At 47.8% G+C, this 22448-nt stretch overlaps 1 protein-coding gene across 1 annotated transcript in view; it reads left to right on the top strand.

The window, feature by feature from the left end:
* The window catches only part of LOC135914601 (uncharacterized), a 256527-nt gene that overhangs the window by 2784 nt on the left and 231295 nt on the right, over positions 1-22448 (top strand). The window contains exons 2-3 of the mRNA XM_070536517.1: positions 4568-4585; positions 19259-19285. Of these exons, the coding sequence (XP_070392618.1) occupies positions 4568-4585; positions 19259-19285 (45 nt within the window). The remainder of the gene's footprint in view (positions 1-4567; positions 4586-19258; positions 19286-22448) is intronic.

Below are 22448 nucleotides of genomic sequence, written 5' to 3'. Positions count from 1 at the left end.
GAAATATGTATGCAGGCCGTCAACCTCCAAGGCGGTAAGAAGAACGTTCTTTTTGAAACCAGGAATGGTGGCTCAGGCCAGTTACACACAGGCTTGGAAAACGCGATGCCACTTCGACCACGGTATGAGGGGCGGACCTGGTGTTTGCAAAAAAAAATTGGCAGTGGCTTAGCTCGGCTATGCCAGGATATACGTAGCGAAAGCTAAGGCATAGCATGGTTAGCCTTGGTTAATCTTGATTGCAAGTCCAGGTCAGTCTGGCTGTCTAGCTATGTTGCGCCGTTTAGCCAGTCGTCCGGCGCGCTGTTCGTCTGTTTCCTGGGCGATTCGTTTCCTCTTCACCTCGTTCCGATGTCGATACCAGGCCTCCTCCTGCTTATCAGAACTGTCACCGTCCATACTGCCGCCTGAAGTGTGGTTGCGGCGCACGCGAGCTCTCCTTCTCAATCCTCCGACATGTTATCAGGCATGCGACGCAGCTGGCGGAGCGAGCGGAAGCGAGCGCAATGACGAGGAAAGCACCGTAACGTCATCCCTAACGGTGGCGGCGGAGCAACTGTGGCTCGGTGCTACTAGTGGCGCATGCGCAGTAGTTACTAGGGAGCGAGCGAGAGAGAAATATCCGCGGCCAGGCACTCGTTGTGACGCCATGGGCCTCCTCGGAGCACCACCACCACGGCGAAATCGCAAGTTTGCGGCTGGTAAAGCTTTCGCTTTAAAATGGTGGCGGCGGAATTTTACAAAGCATGGTTGTAGGTCGAACACGGTCGTCATCTGAGTAGGAATGCTCTGGCACGCAGGTAATATTGCAATGTCCTAGGCCTCTGTAGTTAGAGCAGTCTTTACCTTGGGAGCGTCTAAGTTCAGGTCAGCATTGATGAAATGCGCTCTAGCGTTCGGCGTCTATGGTCCGAAGCAGTAGTAGAAGAAACAAAGCCGGGTGTCAGCGCTAGCGTCGCAGCAGTGGGGCAATCCCGCGGTGCACCGACGTGGTGGACGCGCTGCTGCAGCAGCTTTCGAAGTAGGGTTAGCTCCTAAATAGCGTCCTATCCGTTCTAAGTCGGAAGGATCGGCCGCAGGAAGTAAAGATGCGTTTCCATAGTAGCGCCTGAAGTCCGTAGTTTAATTCGTCGCAGTCGTATATAGCAGGGGGTTCTCCATAGAGACCACGGACAGCAACTTGGACGCGTCGTTGCAGCACTAATAGACGTAGAACAGGAATGCGTCTCACGTGCATCAAACAGCCTGGCGTCCATTGCAGAAGTATAATCCGAAGCATCAGTAACGTAGCAGTGTTAAGATTCTGAAGTAGTGCCCGCAGAAGTAGAAGTCCTTGTTTGCACGTCACGAATTGTTATGTCGTCGAGGGCGGCCCTGGCGGTCGCGCTGCTATGGAGCAAGGGGGATCGTGCAGCAGGCCTTCGGCCGACGATATCGAAGGAATGACAAGTGAACAGTCGAAGAACCGAAGTCGAAGTGTACAATCCCTTTTTATTCACGGTGACACAATTATAAATAGGCATGAAGCCAGGTGAAGGCATGGCTCTTGGTCATTGCCGCTCTGGGGCGTCCCAGTCGGTGACTGCATGGACATCAAAGATAGATCTTGTGGACATGTACAACGCCACGAAGTCAATGGACGTACGTTGCGCAATTATTGGCTTTTCCAAACCGTTTTTATAATTGGTGGGGCGAAACCTAATGGAAGTCAGCACCTTATTTTTGTTTGTTACGCACGGTGTAACTGCGTGTCATCTTTAAGGACGTGTAGAAATGTTTTGAAACACTGGATAACTGTATATATCTGTGACGTTTTAGCGGCAGTAACCGGGTCTCATTGACAACGGCAAAGAGCGTTTGCACCAATGTCCAAAGTGCACGTAGCTTTAGATGAACGTCTGAGTTCGACCTGCGCGCCGCTGATGCTGGTCTGACATGACGCACACTTTGCTTTGGTGTTGTTGAGGCCAGACGGGGGAACAGCTCATCGATTAGTAGGAGATGGCGTTTTACCTAAGGTAGTGTTCCGACTATCATCAGCAACCCTCAGACATTCGATATAGATTACCAGAAAACGAGCTCGCGAGTGGTGCTGCAGATGTTACCCATCGCAAGCCTTTGGAATGGGGACTCGCTTAACCATACTGCTTCTTTTCTTACGTTTTCGTGAACCGTTGTCGTAAAAATGCAAAACAGGTGTTGGAAACCGTCGAAAAAGTTCACCGACGATTACAACACTCCCTAATGCGAATTTTGAGCGCAGCTGTTTAGGTGTTTTCAATTCGCGATATATTGTGGCAATGAATTTGATTGTGAACGTCAGAGTCCTCTCGGCTCTTACCCTCTAATTGGGAAACTCATTTAGCAGTAGCGGCACACGAATCATTTCTACCAGTTTCGACGCTCGTTGTTCAGAAAGAAATCGTGAACACTGCAACGCGTGGCTCGTGAGGAGCTCATTCTCAAGCGACAGCGGACCGGGCGAAATGGCGCATGCGTCCCAGTCGCATCGCTTTGTTTTCATATACGGTATTGGTCACCGAGGAAGGAAAAAGTTAGGAGGCAGCATCGCGCAACGCGATTGAAGCCAAACCTGGTGTCCCAACATGTGATCGCACGTCAAAGTGCGTGATTAGTTTTAGTACTCGCGCTCTGCCGACAGAGCCAGGGTAGGGCAGCCAAACAAGGGGGCACCGAATAAAAATTACTGACGTAGCTACTAGGAAGCAAGCGTCTTACGAAATATGGATTTCTGCTCCGTAATCCTGACGCAAGAGGTCACGTGTTGCGGCACCACTGAGCAAATGAATGCGCTTCACGGAGCGTTCGCTTGCCAAGGCTGGCTGCGTGACGTAATGCTCTCTCTTTTGTTCCTCCAGAGTATTGTGGACGCGCTGACCACATGCCTGGTTGCCGCCGTTTACCACGGCTCGTGCGGCACTGCGCTTTCCTCTTCACCTTACCGCCACACTCTCCTCCGCTTTCCTCCTCGCGCTCTCATTTCTCTCGTCGTCTTTCATCCCTCGCTGTTCTGCGTGTTCCCTCTGTCATCCTTGTCTGTGCTCATTTGCTCGGCTACGCCGAGGGACACCGATCACCCCGAAGCTCAACGCAGGAGCAGGTACCTGAGAGCAGCGCTCTAAAAAGGCGATTCCAATTGTAGGAAATGAGCCTGAAAAATAAGCGGTAAGCTTATAATGTCAACGAAGTGGTTAGAGTAATAACGTAGTGGCTAGTTTATTAAAACAATAAAATGTCATCTACAAATCTGAAGATCGCCACAATGGGTGGTTTTGGAAGGCTGGTCAGCAGCCATGGAGGGATAAACAATACATTGGATAGACGCAAAACATCGCAAACCAACAACGGAAGTATGCAGCACATCAAAAAAGGAATGAAACAAAGAAAACCTTCATAGTAATTATAAGCGCTTTGTGCCAGGAATCATCATGCAATTTCTTCGCCTGATGGTGTATCTTCACGCCGTTTGATACTCTTTATCCGCCGCCATTTAAAGCTACCGTTTGCCGTACTCAACTTCATAGACGCTGCGTCCGTATTCAGTGGTCCAATACCATCCCCCTTGCCGTTTACTTTATTAACTCGGAGTGCTTAGACTGCACCGAGCCACTTGCCTGGCTAATAGCAATGATTGACATGTTCGACGACACTTACTATACTGCCCTACGCCTCGCCGCCTTCGATGCAACGCCACATCCGCCATTGTTGCGTCCGTTTAAACTTTCTATTGGCCTTTTCTATTACACCGACGCAGCGGGGGCAGCATCTTTCATCATTCATTCATTCATTCATTCATTCATTCATTCATTCATTCATTCATTCATTCATTCATTCATTCATTCATTCATTCCTTATTTACAACATATTTTAGAAAATACGAAGGCATTACGGGACCCATAGTCATTGGCTAGTCCCGGGTCCATAGTGAACTGAGGATATAAAACGCAGTATGCGTGCACACAAAAGCCGCAGACATAATAAATAATAGTAATATTAACATAGATAACTCAGACACGAAGGTAAATATAACTCAGTGTTCTTTTATCCTTAACGCGCGCGAGCAACAAAAGAGACATAATACTTTAAAATGACATTGACATGCACTATTTGAGCAATTAACATGTACAACTTAGACAGGAATGTAAATATAAAGAAGTGTCCTTTTATCGACAGTATTTTTCAAAAAAGTATTTTCTCACAGTAGACCTAAAGTTACGGGTTTCTTTTATATGGATTGGCAGAGAATTCCAAATAAGTACGCCATTAAATTCGACGAGCCTTTTCCCGTACAGATTATGATATGGGGGCAAACTAAAACACAGATTACTTGCAGCTCTTGTATCTCATAACGGGATATTAAACAAGGTAATTGAAAGTGGATTATTGTTTTCGATAATGCTGGGAATTACCTCAGCAATTTCCATTTTTTTTGTATAGCTTATTGCATGTGTTGCCCACTGGTAACACATGCAATGAGCTATACAAGTACGTACTGGATTGTGTGCACCTAGAAGAGGTGATAATTCTTAATGCGCGTTTTTTGCAGACGGAATACAGGCTCAAGGTAAGTTATGAAAGTGTTTCCCCATGAGTCAATACAATACGATATGTGACTCTGAATGAAGGAGAAGTACAGAATACGTAGGACAGGATATCCGAAACATTCACGAGCCTTAAGAAGAATATAACATCCGTAAGCAAGCTTGGAACAAAGGTGTTTAATGTGAGGTTTCCAGTGCATGTCTGAATCAAAGAAAATGCCTAAATATTTGTAGGAGACAACTTGTTGTAGTTTTATGCCTCGTAATGATATGTCCAATATTTCAGTATTGAGCTTTTTCTTCCTGGAATGAAAAACTGTATACTTAGTCTTACTAAGGTTAAGGGTCAGTTAATTGGACCTGAACCACTTAAAAACATTATCTGTCTTTGCATTTATATTATCCTGTATATCGAGCAGACTGTCTCCAGTAAATAGAAGAGCGGTGTCGTCAGCATACTGTGAATGCCTAAACGTTGCAGGGAAATCATTTATGTAAAGTGAGAAAAGCATGGGCCCAAGAACGGAACCTTCTGGCACACCAGTTAGTACAGTTTGTGAAGTAGACGTCTAATTTTTAAGTATTACTACCTGCTTGCGGTTACTGAGGTAGCTTCGAAGCAGGTTCCGGATTTTGCCCCAAAACCCTAGATTGTTAATCTTGTTCAGTAATATCTGATGGTCAACTGTATCGAAGGCCTTTTTTATGTCGAGATAGACAACGACCCCAATTTTATTCTGCTGGAGAGCCGCATTAAGTAGGTGCGTAAGGGTGAAAACAGCGGAAGAAGTAGATTTCTGAGGTCTGAAACCGTGTAGGTGGGGGCTCAGTATATCGTATTTGGATATCAATTTGTTTATATGCACATAGACTATTTTTCAAACACTGTGTTGATAACGCTATTAATTGAAATCGGCCGATAACTTGAAGCATTAGGACGATCTCCGTCCTTATAAATCGGAATTACTTTTGCTATTTTTAATTCTGAAGGATATATTTCGGAATCTAGGGAATGATTAAATAGGTGAAGGAGGGGACCCGCTAATGTTGTCCTTAATTAGCTTAACAGGTATTTGGTCAAGCCCAGCTGCCTTAGTTCTTAGCCCATTGCAACTGCTATTATTTCATCCACTGTGATATCCTCAATTACCATAGTATTCACCACTGATTGGATAGACTGCGTACATTTGGTGACCTGAGGAAGTTGGTTTGCTAGTTACGGTCCTATATTTACAAAATACTCGTTAAATTCATCAAGTGTTTCCTGGTTAAGTACATAAGGCGACATACGCTGCTCTGAACGAAGCCCTACTGCACCTGTTACAATATTGCGAATTTTACCTGAGTTACCCTGATCATTAATAATAAAAGGAGAGCGGTATTCTTGTTTTCTTTTACGCATTAGAGACACCGACAGGTTCCTGAAACGCTCAAACTGGCTTAGATAATAATTATTAGTTTTAGTACGTTTCCACTTCTCATGCCATTTTTCTTTCACATTTAGCATGCGTAGGATGTCGCGAGTCATCCATGGGCATATAGATGCAACATATCAACCAGAGAACTTTTGTGTGGTGCTCTGCAGGATGGCACTCTGGACAACTGTAAAGAAGTTTGCATATTCTTTGTTTATGTCGGTATCATAGGTATCCAAGAAGTTTACTTGCCGCAGGTTCTCGCGAACTAATTAATAGTCAATCTTTTACTGCGGTTCATGATGAGATATGTTCGCAGTTATCTTTCCTTCGATTTTGACAGCAACAAATAGAAACATGTGATCGGCTATTGGATCTAGATAAGTTCCGCCCCATCTGTTACATGTGATGTTCGTAAGCGCATGGCCTATTAAAGTGCTAGAACTGCCTGTGATACACGTTGACTCTGTTATAAGATTGGAAATGTTATATGACTGTCGAAGTAAGGTGTAATTGCTAGTTTCTCCAGAAACATCTATATTAAAGTCTCCTACAATTACAACACGGTTACTTTTTTTAGAGGTTAAGATTTCTATAAATGATTGAAGTTTCTCAATAAAAACTGAAACAGCAGAACTGGGAGGCCGGTACACCGCACCGACTGTTATACCCCACTCAATTTTGATAAAAAGTGCCTCAAGCGTAGGGTCACTGACAGTAAGGGCAGGAAGGACTTCAAAAGCAATACTTTCTTTTATAAAGAAGGCAGCACCACCTCCTCGTGCCCTTGAAACTCTTGGCAGAGAGGAAAGTTTGTAGCCTGGTATAAATAGTGATTCTTTATCTTTGAACCAGGTTTCCGTAATAGCGATCAAGTGGAAAAGAAATGTGTGCTTTGATAGGTAGGCTCTCAGAAAGTTCAGATTTTTTTTTACTACTGCGCATGTTGCAATGAAAAACTGAGAACACATCTTGGTGTTTAATGAATTAATCAACTTGATCCCAAGTAAAAGTCATGATGAAACAGAAGGACAACAAGAAGATATGAACAGGGGGAAAAAAACTATACAATTTGAGCCAGGTCGCTATCACTCTCAATTCTCAACACAGTTGAGGTATTTGTCTTTCTCATAAAGATCTTTGCTTGCGAAATCCAGGCAAACTTCCATTTTTTCTCTAGGCGCAGTTGACGTGCTTCGCTCAACAGTACTTTGCTATCAATACAGAGATGCTCATTAACATAGAGTGTCGCTTGCCCTAAGAGTTCGCTTCCTCGTTCGACTGTAAAGCAACGTCTCTGGGCCGCACGACGAATGTTTTTCGCACTATCGACACTGACATCCACGTGCCGCTTTGGTAGCATCCTTACCAAGTATCCGCTCGCGAAAGAAGCGCTATTGGTGAACAAGTAACCGAAATGCTCACGCTCGATGTCATCAAGTTTTCCAGAATTATTTGGGCGTCCCAGGTATACTAGTTCAAAAAAATGCTACTACGCGCTTCTGTGCCGGTTGTCGTAGTCTCCACACCATTACCCGCAAAGATGTGCACCTGTTCCACCCCTTTTCGAAGCGCATCACAGTGAAGCACTAGCTTCGTTGGCCTATGGTGTTATTTTCGAAGGTTCATCCGTAACTTTGATGCGGTGATTGCATGTTTCACGGAAAATTTACAGGGTGACGACGCACTTTCTACTTGGCTGGAGACGTGCTATAATGCATTCAGGACTCTCCGTCAACTACTTGCGTCTCCACTAATTTTGCGTTATTTCGACCTGAGCGCACCAACTGAACTTCACACTGACGCCAGAGGTGTCGGACAAGCCGTACTAGCACAACGTAAGCCTGGCTTTCATGAGTACGTAGCTGTTTGCGCCAGTCGTGTTCTCACAGGCTAATTACTCCCCAACAGAAAAAAGAGTGTCTGGCCATCGTATGGGCCCTTCATAAATTACGCCCGTACCTGTAGGGCCGCCTCGCTCGCAGGGCCCTCCACATCCAAGAAAACGACATCTGTGCTGTCTATCGCTTTCGACGCAAACACTCTGACGTCAATGCCCTCTCACTATTCCCAGTCACTTCGAACGATGACAGCGCCTCTGCCTGCAGTCAGGATATCTTGTAACGCGACATATTGGACATGGGTTCAGGACAATGAAAAGACCCGCGGATTGCGATGCTTCTCAATTTTGTGACAAAATTTACCGTGGCTCTAGCATCTCGGTCATCAAGCTATCAGGTGCTGCATTTCGCTATCCCCGACAGACTTCAGCACCACCGCAACTATGAAGACGACGGCGGCAAATGGCTCTTGGTAGTACGATGCCATCTCCGAACGGATTTCTGCTCTACCTTTAGTAAATTAGTCTCTCCACCTCTAACGTTTAACGTTCGCAGACCAACGGCTTAGCAGGACAGTTCAACAGAACTCTCGGCGACGGATTTTCATGTTATGTTGCGTTAGACCACTCCAAATGGGTTCATGTGCTTTCATTTCTCACATGCTCCTAGGACGCCGCCTCACAAGCCACTACCGCATTTTCTATTATATTATTTACGGACGTGAGCTCTCCAGAACAACTAATACACTTCTTCCGTACCCTGCTTACCCTGCCAAGTGCTCACCTGTTTCCGTGGTCACCCAACAAGCCATAGGATACCGGTAGCTGGCACTGTTACGTTTCGCCTACGACGCGTGGTATAGCCGGCGCGGATGCAACGGACGCCGGGGCTTCGTTCAAAGCGGCGGACATTTTGGCCCGTTCAGCGCCGCCGCAACGCCTCCCCGCCAAGCACGTCCAGGCATGTTTCAATGCCACGTGTCTTCAAGTGTGCGTGTGTGTGTGTGTGCATGTCGGTGCCCACGCTTGTCAAGGCGCGGCAGCCGGGGAGAGGAGCTCCCCAAGTGTGAAGGGAGGTCTGACCGGCGCCGGCCCGGCGGATGCGTCACCTTCTTGTCTCAATGTGTCTCTCAGCGTGTCCGTGCCCCGCCGTCACGTGGCCTCATCCGGAGACGTCCCTTCTTGCCCTCACCTCCGAGAGTATAAAAGCAGCTGCCCCCGGACGCCAAGACAGAGGCTCCGATTTCTTCCATCGAGTAGCGTACTCTCCCGTCTCTCCACTTCGGTCGACCTGACCTGCCGCTCTTTTGCGATGCTGGAATAAACAAGTTGTTCTGTTAGCAGTCGACTCATGCTTTGCCAGGACCTTCGGATGCTTCCAGTTGTGCCCCAGGCCGCCAGGCCAACGCTACCCTTGGGGCTTGCGACCCAGATGCAACAACTCGTGCCAGCGCTGGGATTGCAACAGCACCTTCCCCCACGTACACTGACCTGTGCTGCCCAAGATATGACACAACATGACCCTACAAGTGAAACCTTTCGCTATGGACTCCATCCTGTGGCTGTGGCTCCCACCCTGTCACTTCTGCCTTTCATCCAACTTCCCTCCAAAGTACCATGGTCTCTACCAAATCATTGCGCAAATATCCCTAGGTAATTGTGTCGGCGAACTCATTACGCCATCTGCAGATTGCCAAGGTCGCGGTCGCGAGTCTGTGCACATTGGCCGGCTCAAGCCATGTCACGATCTGCCAACTTCGTGCTTCCCATAGATCGCAAAGATGGCTACTTTTCAACGGCGGGAATGTTTGTAAGCAAGAACGTATGCACGCTTGGAAGACCTGTCGCCATCACGGGGCTCAGAGCCAGGTCGCTGTTTTGATGCTGCAACGGTGCTACTTGCTGGCACTCAACTGACACAAATAAACCGTCTTAACAATCTCTCAACAAAGAGTTTATTCGGCGGACCCTGAGGGAAACAAAACGTGCAGGTCGGCGCCACCAGCTCGGCTGGCGCGAGCCACCAGCTGACATTCTTGAGGTAGAACTTGGCAATTTCACAAGCTGTTCTCTATAAGGCCCTTTATACTTTGTTAGAAGGCCTCGGTACACGTGAGAGCTGCCCTCAGCGTAAATAATGCTGGACGAAACCATTGCTCAAGGTACTTCCCAGCTACCATTCATCATCTGTCTCTTCGGGCTGAGTCGACGTTACATTGTGATATTCACTGCGACTGACGAAAAGGACGTCCAGGACTGGTCTTCCTCTTATGAGAAGGTAAGCCCGGAAAAGTGCACAATGTAATCAAGTCCAGCAACGTATTTTTTGCGATAACAATTAGGTGGACACTTCAGGCGTAGTTCTGCCGTCACCATCGCCGCTGGCGTCGCCGTTAGGTACTGTATGAAGTCCAAGGGCGATAAAACGGCCGCCGCTCGCCGTATGCTGTATGTGTGAGTGGAAGCGCGTGAGGGTGAGCCGGCGAACGCGGTTCAATCGCGCATGCGCGAGCGAGGAACGCGGTCCGGAAGCGTGCCCTCTCATGTCGAGCATGAAGAAGGGGGGTCTGGCGAGGGAGGAGGGGCGTTCTTCTCCGGCGGCTGCTGTGGTGTCTAGATCTCCTCCTCACCCACTGCTTCGTCAAGAATGAAGACAACCGCGGCACCTGCTACGTACTACTACGGCGTTGGGCACTCGATTGGCTGATGTAATAAACAGCTCTGGTGGATGCCGTAGGGACGCGTTGCCGGCGCTCGTGTGTCTTGAAAGTGATCTGTGACGTGGCCAAGGTGCACGCCCACGCGGGCCTCGTCTTCAACGTCATCTGCTATGTTTGCAGCTTGGACGTAGTTCTGGTGGCTTCGTATGCGTTGTTCTTTTGACGTTTTGTTCGCGTTGAAGCGAGATATGCACGAAGGTAAATTCGCTTGCTGCTGCCGTATTTCCTCGCTCCAGCATTTTGACAGCGATTCTCCGCGCTCAACGAGCGACATGTGTTCATGTTCACCTGTACGTGTTTGGCACCGTGCTTGTCGAATTAGTTAAACCACGTTGGCGGGCTAGTTTGAATCCATGATATAATCTGTAAGCGCTATTGAACAAGGACGTAGAAAGAAGCAGACACACAAAGACGGTGCTGCTTCTGCGTGTTTCTTACTTCCTACGTTCTCGTTCAATGACGCTTACAGATTCTATAATTGAAAATACTCCATTTTCAATTAGCGAATGTTTACCAGTTTATACGGCCGCTAAATCTACTATACTTACACAGCTATCCACTAATCTGCTATCGTAAACGGTGCTTCGCCTTTCGGGAGAAACCGCAACTTTCTTTTTTTTTTGCTTGACCGGTGTTTTCAATCTCTGGTTCAGCAATGATGAAGCGCATATTGCTAAAGTTGTAGCAGAACATTTACGGTCCGCTTCGCACAGATCGGCGTATCATAACAATTTGCACACAGTCGCTCGGCAGAATGCTACCGAGAACACTGATGCGCGTGCACCTAACGAACGCCTCCTCTATTTTTTCGATGCTAGTGCAATCGCTCCCTTCCCAGTAGGAGCCATTGGTGCACCTTAGTTCTACCCACTTGGTACGACTAGGGTGCTTTGATGTAGTGCGCCGCTGTAGAGGGTGGTGACACCTTCTGGCCTGCGCCGCGCCGCCGTTTTGCTCCGTGGTCGCCATATTGGGACGAGTTGCTTGTGGCGCCCGTTCCTTCCAGCGTTAGCAAAGCAGCATTGTTGGGGAGTATGCGAAGCTGTTGTGTTCTGCGCCAGCTGCTGGGCAACTGAACTGTGTTCAGTCGCAAAAGCTAGCATGCCAGGGTGTTGTGTACCGTTGTGTGCGGGCTCGACAACGAAAGGTTTGCGCTGTTTTCGCTTCCCACGGGATAAGGAACGGAGAAAAGTATGGGAGGCGAAAGTGAGGCGTCAAGACTGGAATGCGAATGATAACTCGAGGATCTGCGAGGTAAGCCATGACATTTTTGCTGCTTCTTATAAGAGTATTGCACCTGTCCGCTTTTAGGTACCAGCATTGTGTGGTTAGAATAATGCCGCGAAGGTTGCTTTTGTTTGTTCGATCACTGTTCAAGTGGACGGCACGCCGCATTATCACTTTTTCTGTGACGCGAGATGCGACAAGATTTATCTCGGTTGACCCGAGCTATGCGTGAGTGCGTTGGGTTCCAGATATTTGTCATTGTCTTTAGCATGTTATCTCGAAGTTTCCTTTGCGGCTTTAAATTGAGCTCGGCCGAGGGCGGCGGGCATCCTGTTCATCGATGACAGCAGAGCACGTTTGCTGCTATCGCCACCACGAATTTGTGCAGTTATTAGTAGGCGCAAGTCAGTCTAATCAAGTGTTTCTTTTCAATAATGCTTCAATAATGCTTTTGTTGTCTTATTTGTTTGCGTACGCACCACATTAGGCGCAATGTGACACTTTCTTTGCCTGTAATATTAGCGACACTTCGAAGAAGATCAGTTCGAGGGAAACAGGAAGGATGGACGGCGGCTGCTCAAGTCAACGGCTGTCCCGACATTGTTTGATTTTGGGCGTAAGTGTGTGCCAACCTTTGATTGTACAGCCTGGTATCCGCATGAGACAGTCTGTGACGCATGAAGCTCTCCCTTTGGTTCAAGATACTAATGAATTTACTTCTCCTTTGCGCGGACAGCCCAGCCGAAGCGAAGAGAGCCGCTTGCACCGAGCCCTTTTCCTTCCAACACTGCACAAGGTACTGCAGTAGACTCCTCGCCAGCCCCTAAGGCACCGCCTAACCCAGAACATACTCCACCATTGCCAGAAAACACTCATGATGGTGCGGGAGAACAAGTGGACATTTTCTCGCTCTCTGTGAACCAACTGCGGAAAGAGCTGCAAGATGCAAAAAGAAAACGCAACGAGTTAGAAGAAAGCTTATCGCAGGAAAAAGAGAAAGGTAAAAAAAAACTCTGAAATAACAAAGCAGTTTGAAAAAACTTAGAACATTGACTGCAAATTTGACATTTGGAAACCAGGATCAAAAGACTGCTTTGGAAAAGAAAACACAGGAAGGGTTGCTTGTGGGGTGGTGGCAAAATCAAGAAGGCACTACAGCTTAAGTTCGCATGTGGGTCTGATGGATGCAACCTTTTACTGGAGCAAGGACAGGCGTTTTCTTCAAGGAGGACACTATGCCGGAGACTGCAACAATCAGCTTTCTTGCCTGGTGTGCTAACAGAAATGCTCGTCTTAATGGAAGCCAAAGCGGCTGAGAAGACACCGAAAAGTATCCTCTTCTTGGACGAACTAGACATTCGCAGAGGTATGGAGGTAAACTGCAGCAATGACTTTCCTTGGCAGGGTAATGCTGCCCGAGGGTGACCAGCCTGCCAAACATGCACTTGTTTCATGGTAGGTGGTTTGAATTCCAGATGGAAGCAATTAATTGCATACCACTACACAGATGCCTTTGTCAATGGAGGCAAGCACAGAATTTATGGTATACGGTAGACTACAGCAAGGGCAATAATTTTTGACATACGCGGATAACTCAACGTCAGCTGGTTGCTGATTTGTTGCAAGACACACAATTGAAGCATGGTGCATGTTATGCGCCTTATAAACTCTCATGCCGACAGCACCGAAAGGCGTTCCTTTATAAAGCAGTGAATCTAGTCAATTATTTCATTGGTTTGGGCATATCAATTGGCCAACGCGGACCTATAGCTGCACAGTAGTCATTTCCTCTGAGAACTGTTCAAGCAAGCATACGCTATTTTATTACTGTGTGCAATACGCGCTTAGCATTGCGGGTAAATGTGCAAGACTTATATACACCTGAATTTGCAGGCGCAAGCGCATGCCAAACAAGAATATCGGTCGACGCGCCATTGTCTGCCGTATCTGCGCTCGCCCGAATATGGCGTTCACGAAGGCACTGTCCCCACGCTGTACGGCGGCGCGCTACATCGAAGCACCCTAGGTACAGCTAGTGTCCCTGTTGTCGCTGTATATATACCCGCAGGGAGCAGAGTTGCGCATAGGTCTGCCAGTATGTTTCAGCATCGCAGTGAAGCCAATCCTCGCGCGCGCAGGCGGCAAATACCGCGCGGTATTTCATTTCCTTTTTTGTGTTTGCTGGTCGCAAACTAAGTGCGTCCATAGTTCTCAAGCGCTGAGCAAGGTGGCACTTTTTAGTGCAGGCTACGCTCAAACCATTGGCGTAGCCGGGAGAGGCGTAGGGTTCCAACCCACCGAAATTTTTATTTTTTATGTACATATATACACGCACATATGCAAAGACACGCACGAACGTAACTATAGGGGGTAGGACCTTTCTTGATACCCCGAAATAAGATGCTGACTGGCACCGTGGCCCGAGCAGCTCAAAAGTTCACGTGCAAACGTGCTGTACCTTGCAACAAAAAGCGGTGCAAGGTTTTCCAGCATGCATGTGAAGTTTCCTCACCGAGGCCACAAGGCAAGAAATGTTGTGTGTATAAATAAAGCATCCCACACGTAAGGTGGACAATTATGTGAACCCATTTTGGCTGCAGAGACCAGCCGTATAATGATCGTTGGCAAAGAACTATCGTGCCTACAGGTATGTCAGGGACCGTTAACAGAGGGCCATTTATCACTAACCGTCGTTCATAGCAGGTACACGCTTTCGATGTATGCGGTGCCGACACGTAGATTTAAACGCATCTCAAATGTTCACATGTACACACACTATGAAAAACCTATTTTTACGATTAATTTATACAGCATACTAACCTGACGATTTATAGGAGCAAATCTTAAAGTGGAAAAAAGATTCAAGATGAACGAGCGTCTAGATCAAATTTATTCCGTACAAGGGAATGAATGAGCAATGGTTGCTGGCAGCAAGGCAAGATTGCTGGTTTTTGGAACCTTGAGGGAAGAAATTGAAGCAAATGGAAAAGCAACAAGCTATTAAGAATAACAGGTTATTTTTATTGCACTAATCACCTCAAGATGGCAAACTTGCAAAGTAATTACTCACACATTGTTGATTGTAACATGGCAACACATTTTCGTGATCTTTATATGCCGCTCAGGCCAATTTACCATAACACAGAGCTCATTAAACATGAAGGCAGAGGTTTCCATTCCTCATGTGGACTTAGGCTGATCGAACAAGCAAGGTATTGTGGGCATAAATGTTGAAGCTAGAACAGCTGTCTTGTAAGCGGGAGCGCGCGACGTTTTCGCTTACTACAAAACAATGAATCCTACTAGGGCCTCAATTTACGTTACACAAAAAATCAATGCCGTCAAAAAAGAAGAAAAACAAAACAGGAGAGAAAAATCGGTTCAGCGGGCAAAATTTATCCACTAGTATTTACTCTGTTTTGAGACTGTTCCAGAGCCGCATAGTCAGAACAATCATACAAGCAACGCAGCGAATTGGGCGAGTTGGGGAAGTTAATATTCTTAGCGATATGCGCAGTGCGACACAGACGCGTCGTTGATTCTATGTCTCGTGTCTGAGTCGCGCTTCACATATACGGGAAATATCGTGCAAGTGAACAACCTCTCATGCCACCTTTACGCATATCAGCGTTAACAGGGGTGTAACTCGATATAAATGCTGCTTTAATGTAAACAAGGCAAACTCACCTCTGTAAACAAGGCGAACGCATCTTACATATCCTGGTTCCTTTCGGAGCCGGCTTGTCTTGGCTGATAGGCAGTAGCCATACCAGTCGCCAGCGCATGTCGGTCCGTCCGCGTGGCATCGCGTAAAAAGCTTTGCCGCCTTCCGTGTGGTTTGCGGAGTTTGGCGCGCTGTACTCCGTCATATGGGAATACAAACGTCAGTATCCTCTATTTCGTATCATTTCACCACGGTCGTTGATTAATATCGTCGAATATCGTACCCACAGCCCGGAGCCGACAAATGCAAAGCTCGCTCCACGGTCCGCTGATTGCAATGCCGATGGCACTGACGGAAACGACGAGTCGGCATCGCGCTCGTAAAGTTTGCTTCGCAGAGGCGTAGTTGAACATTCGACGTCATTTTGCGCCACGTGATAACGCTCAGCGAAAAGCTGTGCTAGCGGCGCCAGAAAATGTATGCGCAACTCTGCGGGAGCATATATGTACATGAACATTAGGTACGACTTCTTGCGTCATAGGTGCGTCGGAGCTCGCGCCATTGCCGTTCCGTTGGAGGAGCGGTAGACGCTCTGTCCCTGCGTCTTTCAGGATATCACGCGTCAATCAGTCTTCAACTTCCACCGTGAGGCCCCACTCGTATGGTACTCTCCCCCACAATCGCAAAACAGGTGCAAACGCCAGCCGACAGGGGAACTAAGACGATAGGACAGGGTGGTGAACGTTCGGATCGGCCGCATCTGGTTGGCATTGAAAAAAAAAAAAAAAACGTAGGAGTCGCTGACACAACACTCTTAGCTGCGGCAGAGCGTAGAGCGCTGCCTACGTTCCGCTTGGAACCCGATTTAACGGAGGCTCAGGGTGCGCCTGGTTGCTATCTTTGTCGTTTTGCAGCCATGCTCTTGCAGCAAATCACTACTGCCGCAAATCATCTGTCTACGTCCACAAAAAGTAGTGTAATTGACGTTAAGATAGACGGCCTACCTGTTCAATTACTCGTCGAGACTGGAACCCATGTTTCTGTAATGAGTGCTTGGCTACACAGACGTTTAAAGAATGTCCTTACCCCACCACCTGCTCGAGCGCTTCGTGTGGCTGACGACGGCGTGCTGGTTGTTCTTGGAATGTGTACAGCGCGTTTAAGTATAGCCGCACCTTTTCAGTCATTGCAGACACCATGCCCTCTGGTGGCTCTAGGAATGTTCATTTATTGTCAACTACAAGTATGGACGACTGCACAAGGACGCTGACTGCCTCTCTCGTCACGCCGTGGGTCCCCCTGATCCTGCTACGCATTATTCGATGCGCGATGGCTTTTACTGAGATGTCCGATACGCGCGCTCAACAACAACGCGACGAATCCTTACAGCCCATCATCGCAGCAGTGCATACTGGCAGCACTAACTGCACGTGCTGCTCGACGGCATCCTCTGCCGCCGCATTGTCAACCCTGCTGATCCTGAGTTCCTCCTTGCCCTTCCTCGTCATCTGCGATCCGTCGTTCTCGAACAACTTCAAGATTCACCGACGGTGGGACACCTTGGTGTTTTGCGTACATACTATCGTGTACGACTCCGGTTCTTCTGGCCGGGTCTCTACCGCTCTGTGCGTCGTTATATCGCAACTTGCGAATTGTGTCGGCGCCGAAAGAAACCACCCCTGCCACCTGTCGGCCGACTCCATCCAATTGCAGTTCGCCCTGAATCTTCCTATTGCGTAGGCTTTGACCTGCTCGACCTTTTTCTGACGACGACTAGAGGGAATAAATGGATCGCCTACGCAACTGATTACGCGACATGCTACGCGGTAACAAAGGCGTTGTTGTCTAGTTGCGCAATTGACGTCTCCGATTTTCTCCTCTACGACGTCATACTCCACCACGGTGCACCTTGACAGCTGCTCACAGACCGCGGTCGCTCGTTATTGTCTCGAGTTGTCGGCGACCTCCTCCGCTCCTGTGCGACTGAGCACAAGCTGTCCACCGCCTTCCACACACAAACGAATGATCTTACGGAATGTCGCAACCGAAGACTCGCAGAGATGCTGTCGATGTACGTCTCCAACGATCACTGTGACTGGGACGCCACGCTGGCCTACGTGACATAAGCTTATAACTCGTCCCGACATGACACCGCAGGATACTCACCCTTTTATCTTTTGTATGGTCGCGATCCCACACTGCCGTTTGACAGCATCCTCCCTTCTGTGCCACGTGCTGGAACTGAGTACGCTCGTTAAGTCATCGATTGCGCTGGCATGGCACGTCAAGTCACCCTATCTCGTTTATTATCCTCGCAGCATATACGAAAACAGCATTGCGACCGCTGCCATCGTGATGTGAAGTTCGCCCCAGGTGCTTGGATGCTCCTTTGGTCACCATGTCCTAGTGTCGGCCTCTCCCAAAAGCTTCTCTCTCGCTACATAGGGCCTTATGAAGTCCTAGGTGAAGTCACCGACGCCTATTACGAGATCTCGCAGTTACAGGTTGATCCTTACTCAAGTCCGTCGCCTGTTGACATTGTGAACGTTTCGCGGCTAAAGCTATACTTCGCTCGCAGTTCTTCGCTTAACATTCACCGAGACGGCGCTTCAGCGCCCGAGGGTCCTGTTACAGAAGGATAAAAGAAGAGAAAAAAAAAGAAGTAGATTGCAAGACGCTGGCTGCTTCCTGTTGTTGCTGGTCAGCCATTTAACTACATCGACTCTGCTCGTACATGTGTCGTGAATATAGTAGGTCTATACTCCTAACATACCCGTAACAATATTATAGCGAAGCGGTTAGCCTCTAGTTGGCAAGGATTTTTCGTAGTCATCGTCCTCACGAAAAAATAGAACTTCAACAATTCAAGCTAAAAGAGCATACATTCCTTCGTGTCACGCATGCCACAAACAGCACATCATTGGTTTAAATAAACAACAAGCAGAAAACAAGCATCCAAACCAAATAATTGTTGATGAAGTGCCCCCGCTACCAATGTCAAACTTGCAGCGCCCACCGGAAGCGCTTCAGGATAAAGATACAGTTGCGCAAGATGCCGTGGTGACGGCAGATTGCGACGTTAGGAGTGACGTCACGAGCATTTCATATATAAAAGAACCAGCCTAGCAACTGATTTTAGTCTGGTTTGCGCACCGCTATTAGCAAGCAATGCATAGTTAGGACTGTCGAGGGGCAGCGTGAATACGAGGAGCGCAAAAGCGAAGAGAAATGGCAAGGGCACCAGCGGCGGCGTGGTGCCAAAATTGATGGACTCGTTTCTCAACAAGCTCAGCGCAAGCGCCAAGCCAAAGAGGACTAGAATGTTATTGCTCGTCGGCGACTTTGTTAGTGACATCGTGAAACACCAGAATGACTGGTTTTTGTCATTTCTCAGTAACAACTTTGGACTGGCCTGCTACAACAACCACAATAAAAAGACCACGCGGTACATATCGAGCTTGGATTTGTTTTTGGCCTCGAATGTAGCGAGAGTGGTAGCGGAACCAACCGCGGTGTCCCATAGCTGCCACAAAGCGATTGACACTACCATGAAATTTTACAGCATTGCGTAACCACTTCAGCAGTTGTGCTGGTTTTCAACAGCGTCGCGGGACAACCACTTTCGCAAGGCCAGAATATATATAGCGTGGCAATATAGGCAGCCCACTTTCGATACAACATTTATTGCCAACAACCATAGCTACAGAGTTGCCTGAGCGAAACATTCTTGCGACCTTAAAACCCGGATGTAATAATCTACTTACATGGTGTAGTTATCTCTGGCTTGATCGCATCTTACGCCAATAATATATGTTTTTCTTTCTTTTCAGAGAGACTCCCATACCAGGCTCTGAGTGGTAGGTACAAAACACTCGAAATGTGCACGTATACTGTGCTGTTTGTATATAAAACTGAGAATAATCATTCTTCAGCGTTCCTTAAGCCGCTCACATGTACTGTCATTCGCAGAATTTGTTCGAGACTAGAGGACTGCGAATCAGTCTGCGAGCAATAAGATAGTATGCTTTACTGTAATATAGAAAATGAAAAATATTTAAGCAATGTGAAAGCTGTGCAAAAAAAAGTGAATTGTGTGCGCCATGCGAAGGAGCTTCTACAGGAACTTTTACCTGCTTTTTCGTAATGCGCCATATTTAGGTATTACGACAATAGAAATTACAGAGCGCTGACGATAGAAAAGTAAAGCGCACCTTGCATCCCATCACCTCCCTTCATTTTATTTTTCATTTTGGAAGAGTACTTTGTGCCACATGCACAATGCGACCCGAATTTCTACTTCCACCACATTTAGGCACCCATACATAAAAGAAGTTTCTAAACCAAGAAACGCTTACCGATGTAGTAGGACGAACGAAGGAGCTTTTTGTATGCGAATCACGTGATTTTTCTTTGAAACAGGTAGTCATATCTAAGTGACTCATTCGCGTTTTTTATTCAATCCAATATGCAGTGCGAAAAGGTGATAATGGGTTCTTCAAGCGTGGAACATTGTCCGATCTGTGCACTTGTCGTTTATTTTTTCCCCTCCGTTCTTGGTTGCGCAACCCAGCGGCACCCGTAAGTTGGTGCTCCGTAGTGGTGCATGTGCACATTTGAATGTGCCATTAGGGAATGGATGATTTCAACAGGAACTAAAGGGCACCACGTCAGCAGTGCGATAAAACGTAGACAATGCGGCTGCGACCACAGCGTGTAGCCTTCGGGGTCATTGTAGTACAAACAAAAGTTTAACACTGCAATGATGTAGGCGCTGTATCAGGACACTAGGTACAGCACCGTTGTCCAAGGATACTGGATTCGATATTATTTATTCAAGAGCAGCAAAGTAAGGGTGCCAGAAGTTCTGCGTAGACTTAGTCTATCGTGTACAATTGATGAAACATTGGTGTACATGCAACGATTTTCTGTTATCAAACAAGGAACTGCTGCTGAAACAATGAACTTGGTGTTCTGCTTGTTAGTTTATGTGAAGAGAAGATATTTTTTGAAAACCTAGACCCCAGACAAACGTGTATTCTTTTGAGTATTTAGATGGAGTCAACTAGGTGAGCAGCATCAAGTAGCACTCATACAAACCTTTACCTGACAACATATTAAATACGTCGCCTAGTATTTTTTTAATAATTTTAGATATTGACATGTGCACTTGTTTATCTTATCGGGCAACCACGTTTCACCGCCTAACAAATGTTATCGCAGAGCACAGGACGCGTCTGCATGTATCCGAAGTTTCTGGAATGTTATCGGTGGTTCCATCTGCTGTCTGTGACCTAACCTTGTGTAATCTGATTGCATGTATGCGTGACGCGAATAATGTAGAACTTTGTGGAAAACACGCGAGTCTCAACGATTACCCTGGAACATTCGACGACTGATTTATAAAAGCCGACCCGCTTGACCCGCTGATCAGATTTCGACGACCGCCGATCGTGTTCGCTGCTAAAATTAAATTATGGGGTTTTATGTGCCAAAACCACTTTCTGATTATGAGTCACGCCGTAGCGGAGGACTCCGGAAATTTCCACCACCTGGGGATCTTTAACGTGCATGCAAATCTAAGTACATGGGTGTTTTCGCATTTCGCCCCCATCGAAATGCGGCCGCCATGGCCGGGATTCAATCCCGTGACCTTGTGCTCAGCAGCCCACCACCATAGCCACCGAGCCACCATGGCGGGTCGTGTTCGCTGCTCTTGCTCTCCTTTGTGCAACTTGCTTTCGTGGACACAATTTCGCCCAATAAAACGCTAGTTTCGCCATTAACCATTTTGCTTTCTTCACCGTCACTACACGTGACATCTTGTGGAGGTATTGTGTTCTCATATACCGGATGCCCCGCAAAGCCATGATCCAAGCCCGAAGCCCGAGGACAAGCACTACCGTCACCAAGGACCAGTGAGCTAGCCGCAGGCAGATCTCTACCAAGTCAACGACCAAAATGGCAGCACCAGCGTCCCCCATCGTGCTTCAACAACCTAGAGAGCCACCTACCTTCATTGGAGCTTCGTCGGAGGATCCAGAAACCTGGCTGGAGACGTTCGGAAAGATCTCGTTCTTCAACAACTGGACCTCTGAGGACAAGCTGCACCACGAGTACTTCTCTTTGGAAAATGCCAAAGGACCTGGTTCGACAACCGGGAGTTGACCCTTACAACGTGGGAGCTATTCCGAAGTAACATCTTACGGACCTTCACGAGCATCGTCCGGAAAGAAAGGGCCGAGGTTCTATTGGGAGCCCGAGTGCAGCTACCCAATGAGACCATCGCCATCTTCACAGAAGAGATGACCCGTTTTTCCAGCACGCTGACCCGAAAATGTCCGAGAAGAAGGTCCGCCTGCTCATGCGTGGTGTGAAGGAGGAAATTTTCGCCGGAATGGTAGGAAGCCCACCGAAGACCTTCGACGAGTTTCTTCGCGAGGCCACCAGCATAGAGGAGACACTGGAAACGCGGAACCGGCAATTAAACCGCCGCACGAACTTGACAAACTACGCCGGAATTGAGTCACTGGCCACCGACGACCTGCGCGAGACTTTCCGAGCGGTCGTGCGGGAAGAGCTACAGAAGGTGTTCCCTTCATCACAGCCTCAAGTGACTTCGATTTATGACGTCGTACGTGAGGAGGTCCAAAAAATTACCGACGATTACGTTACTTCCTAATGCGAAATTTGAGCGCAGCAAATAGGCTGTTTCACCTTTTCGATAGATTGAGGCAAAGAAATCGAGCAACACATGTATGCGCTATCACAGAATTTTTTCCCGTCTTCTCGGCGGCGGCGCTTAGCCTCTGCTTTGGCGACGCGTACTCCTGGATCATCTCGACAGCGGCGACGGTAAGCTTCTGCTTCGGCGGCACGCACCTCTGCAGCAGCAGCAGCAGCAGCAGCAGCAGCAGCAGCAGCAGCAGCAGCAGCAGCAGCAGCAGCAGCAGCAGCAGCAGCAGCAGCAGCAGCAGCAGCAGCAGCAGCAGCAGCAGCAGCAGCAGCAGCAGCAGCAGCAGC

Source organism: Dermacentor albipictus, chromosome 3 (genome assembly GCF_038994185.2).
Source record: "Dermacentor albipictus isolate Rhodes 1998 colony chromosome 3, USDA_Dalb.pri_finalv2, whole genome shotgun sequence".
Lineage (NCBI taxonomy): Eukaryota > Metazoa > Arthropoda > Arachnida > Ixodida > Ixodidae > Dermacentor > Dermacentor albipictus.
This window is presented reverse-complemented; position numbering and strand designations above follow the sequence as displayed.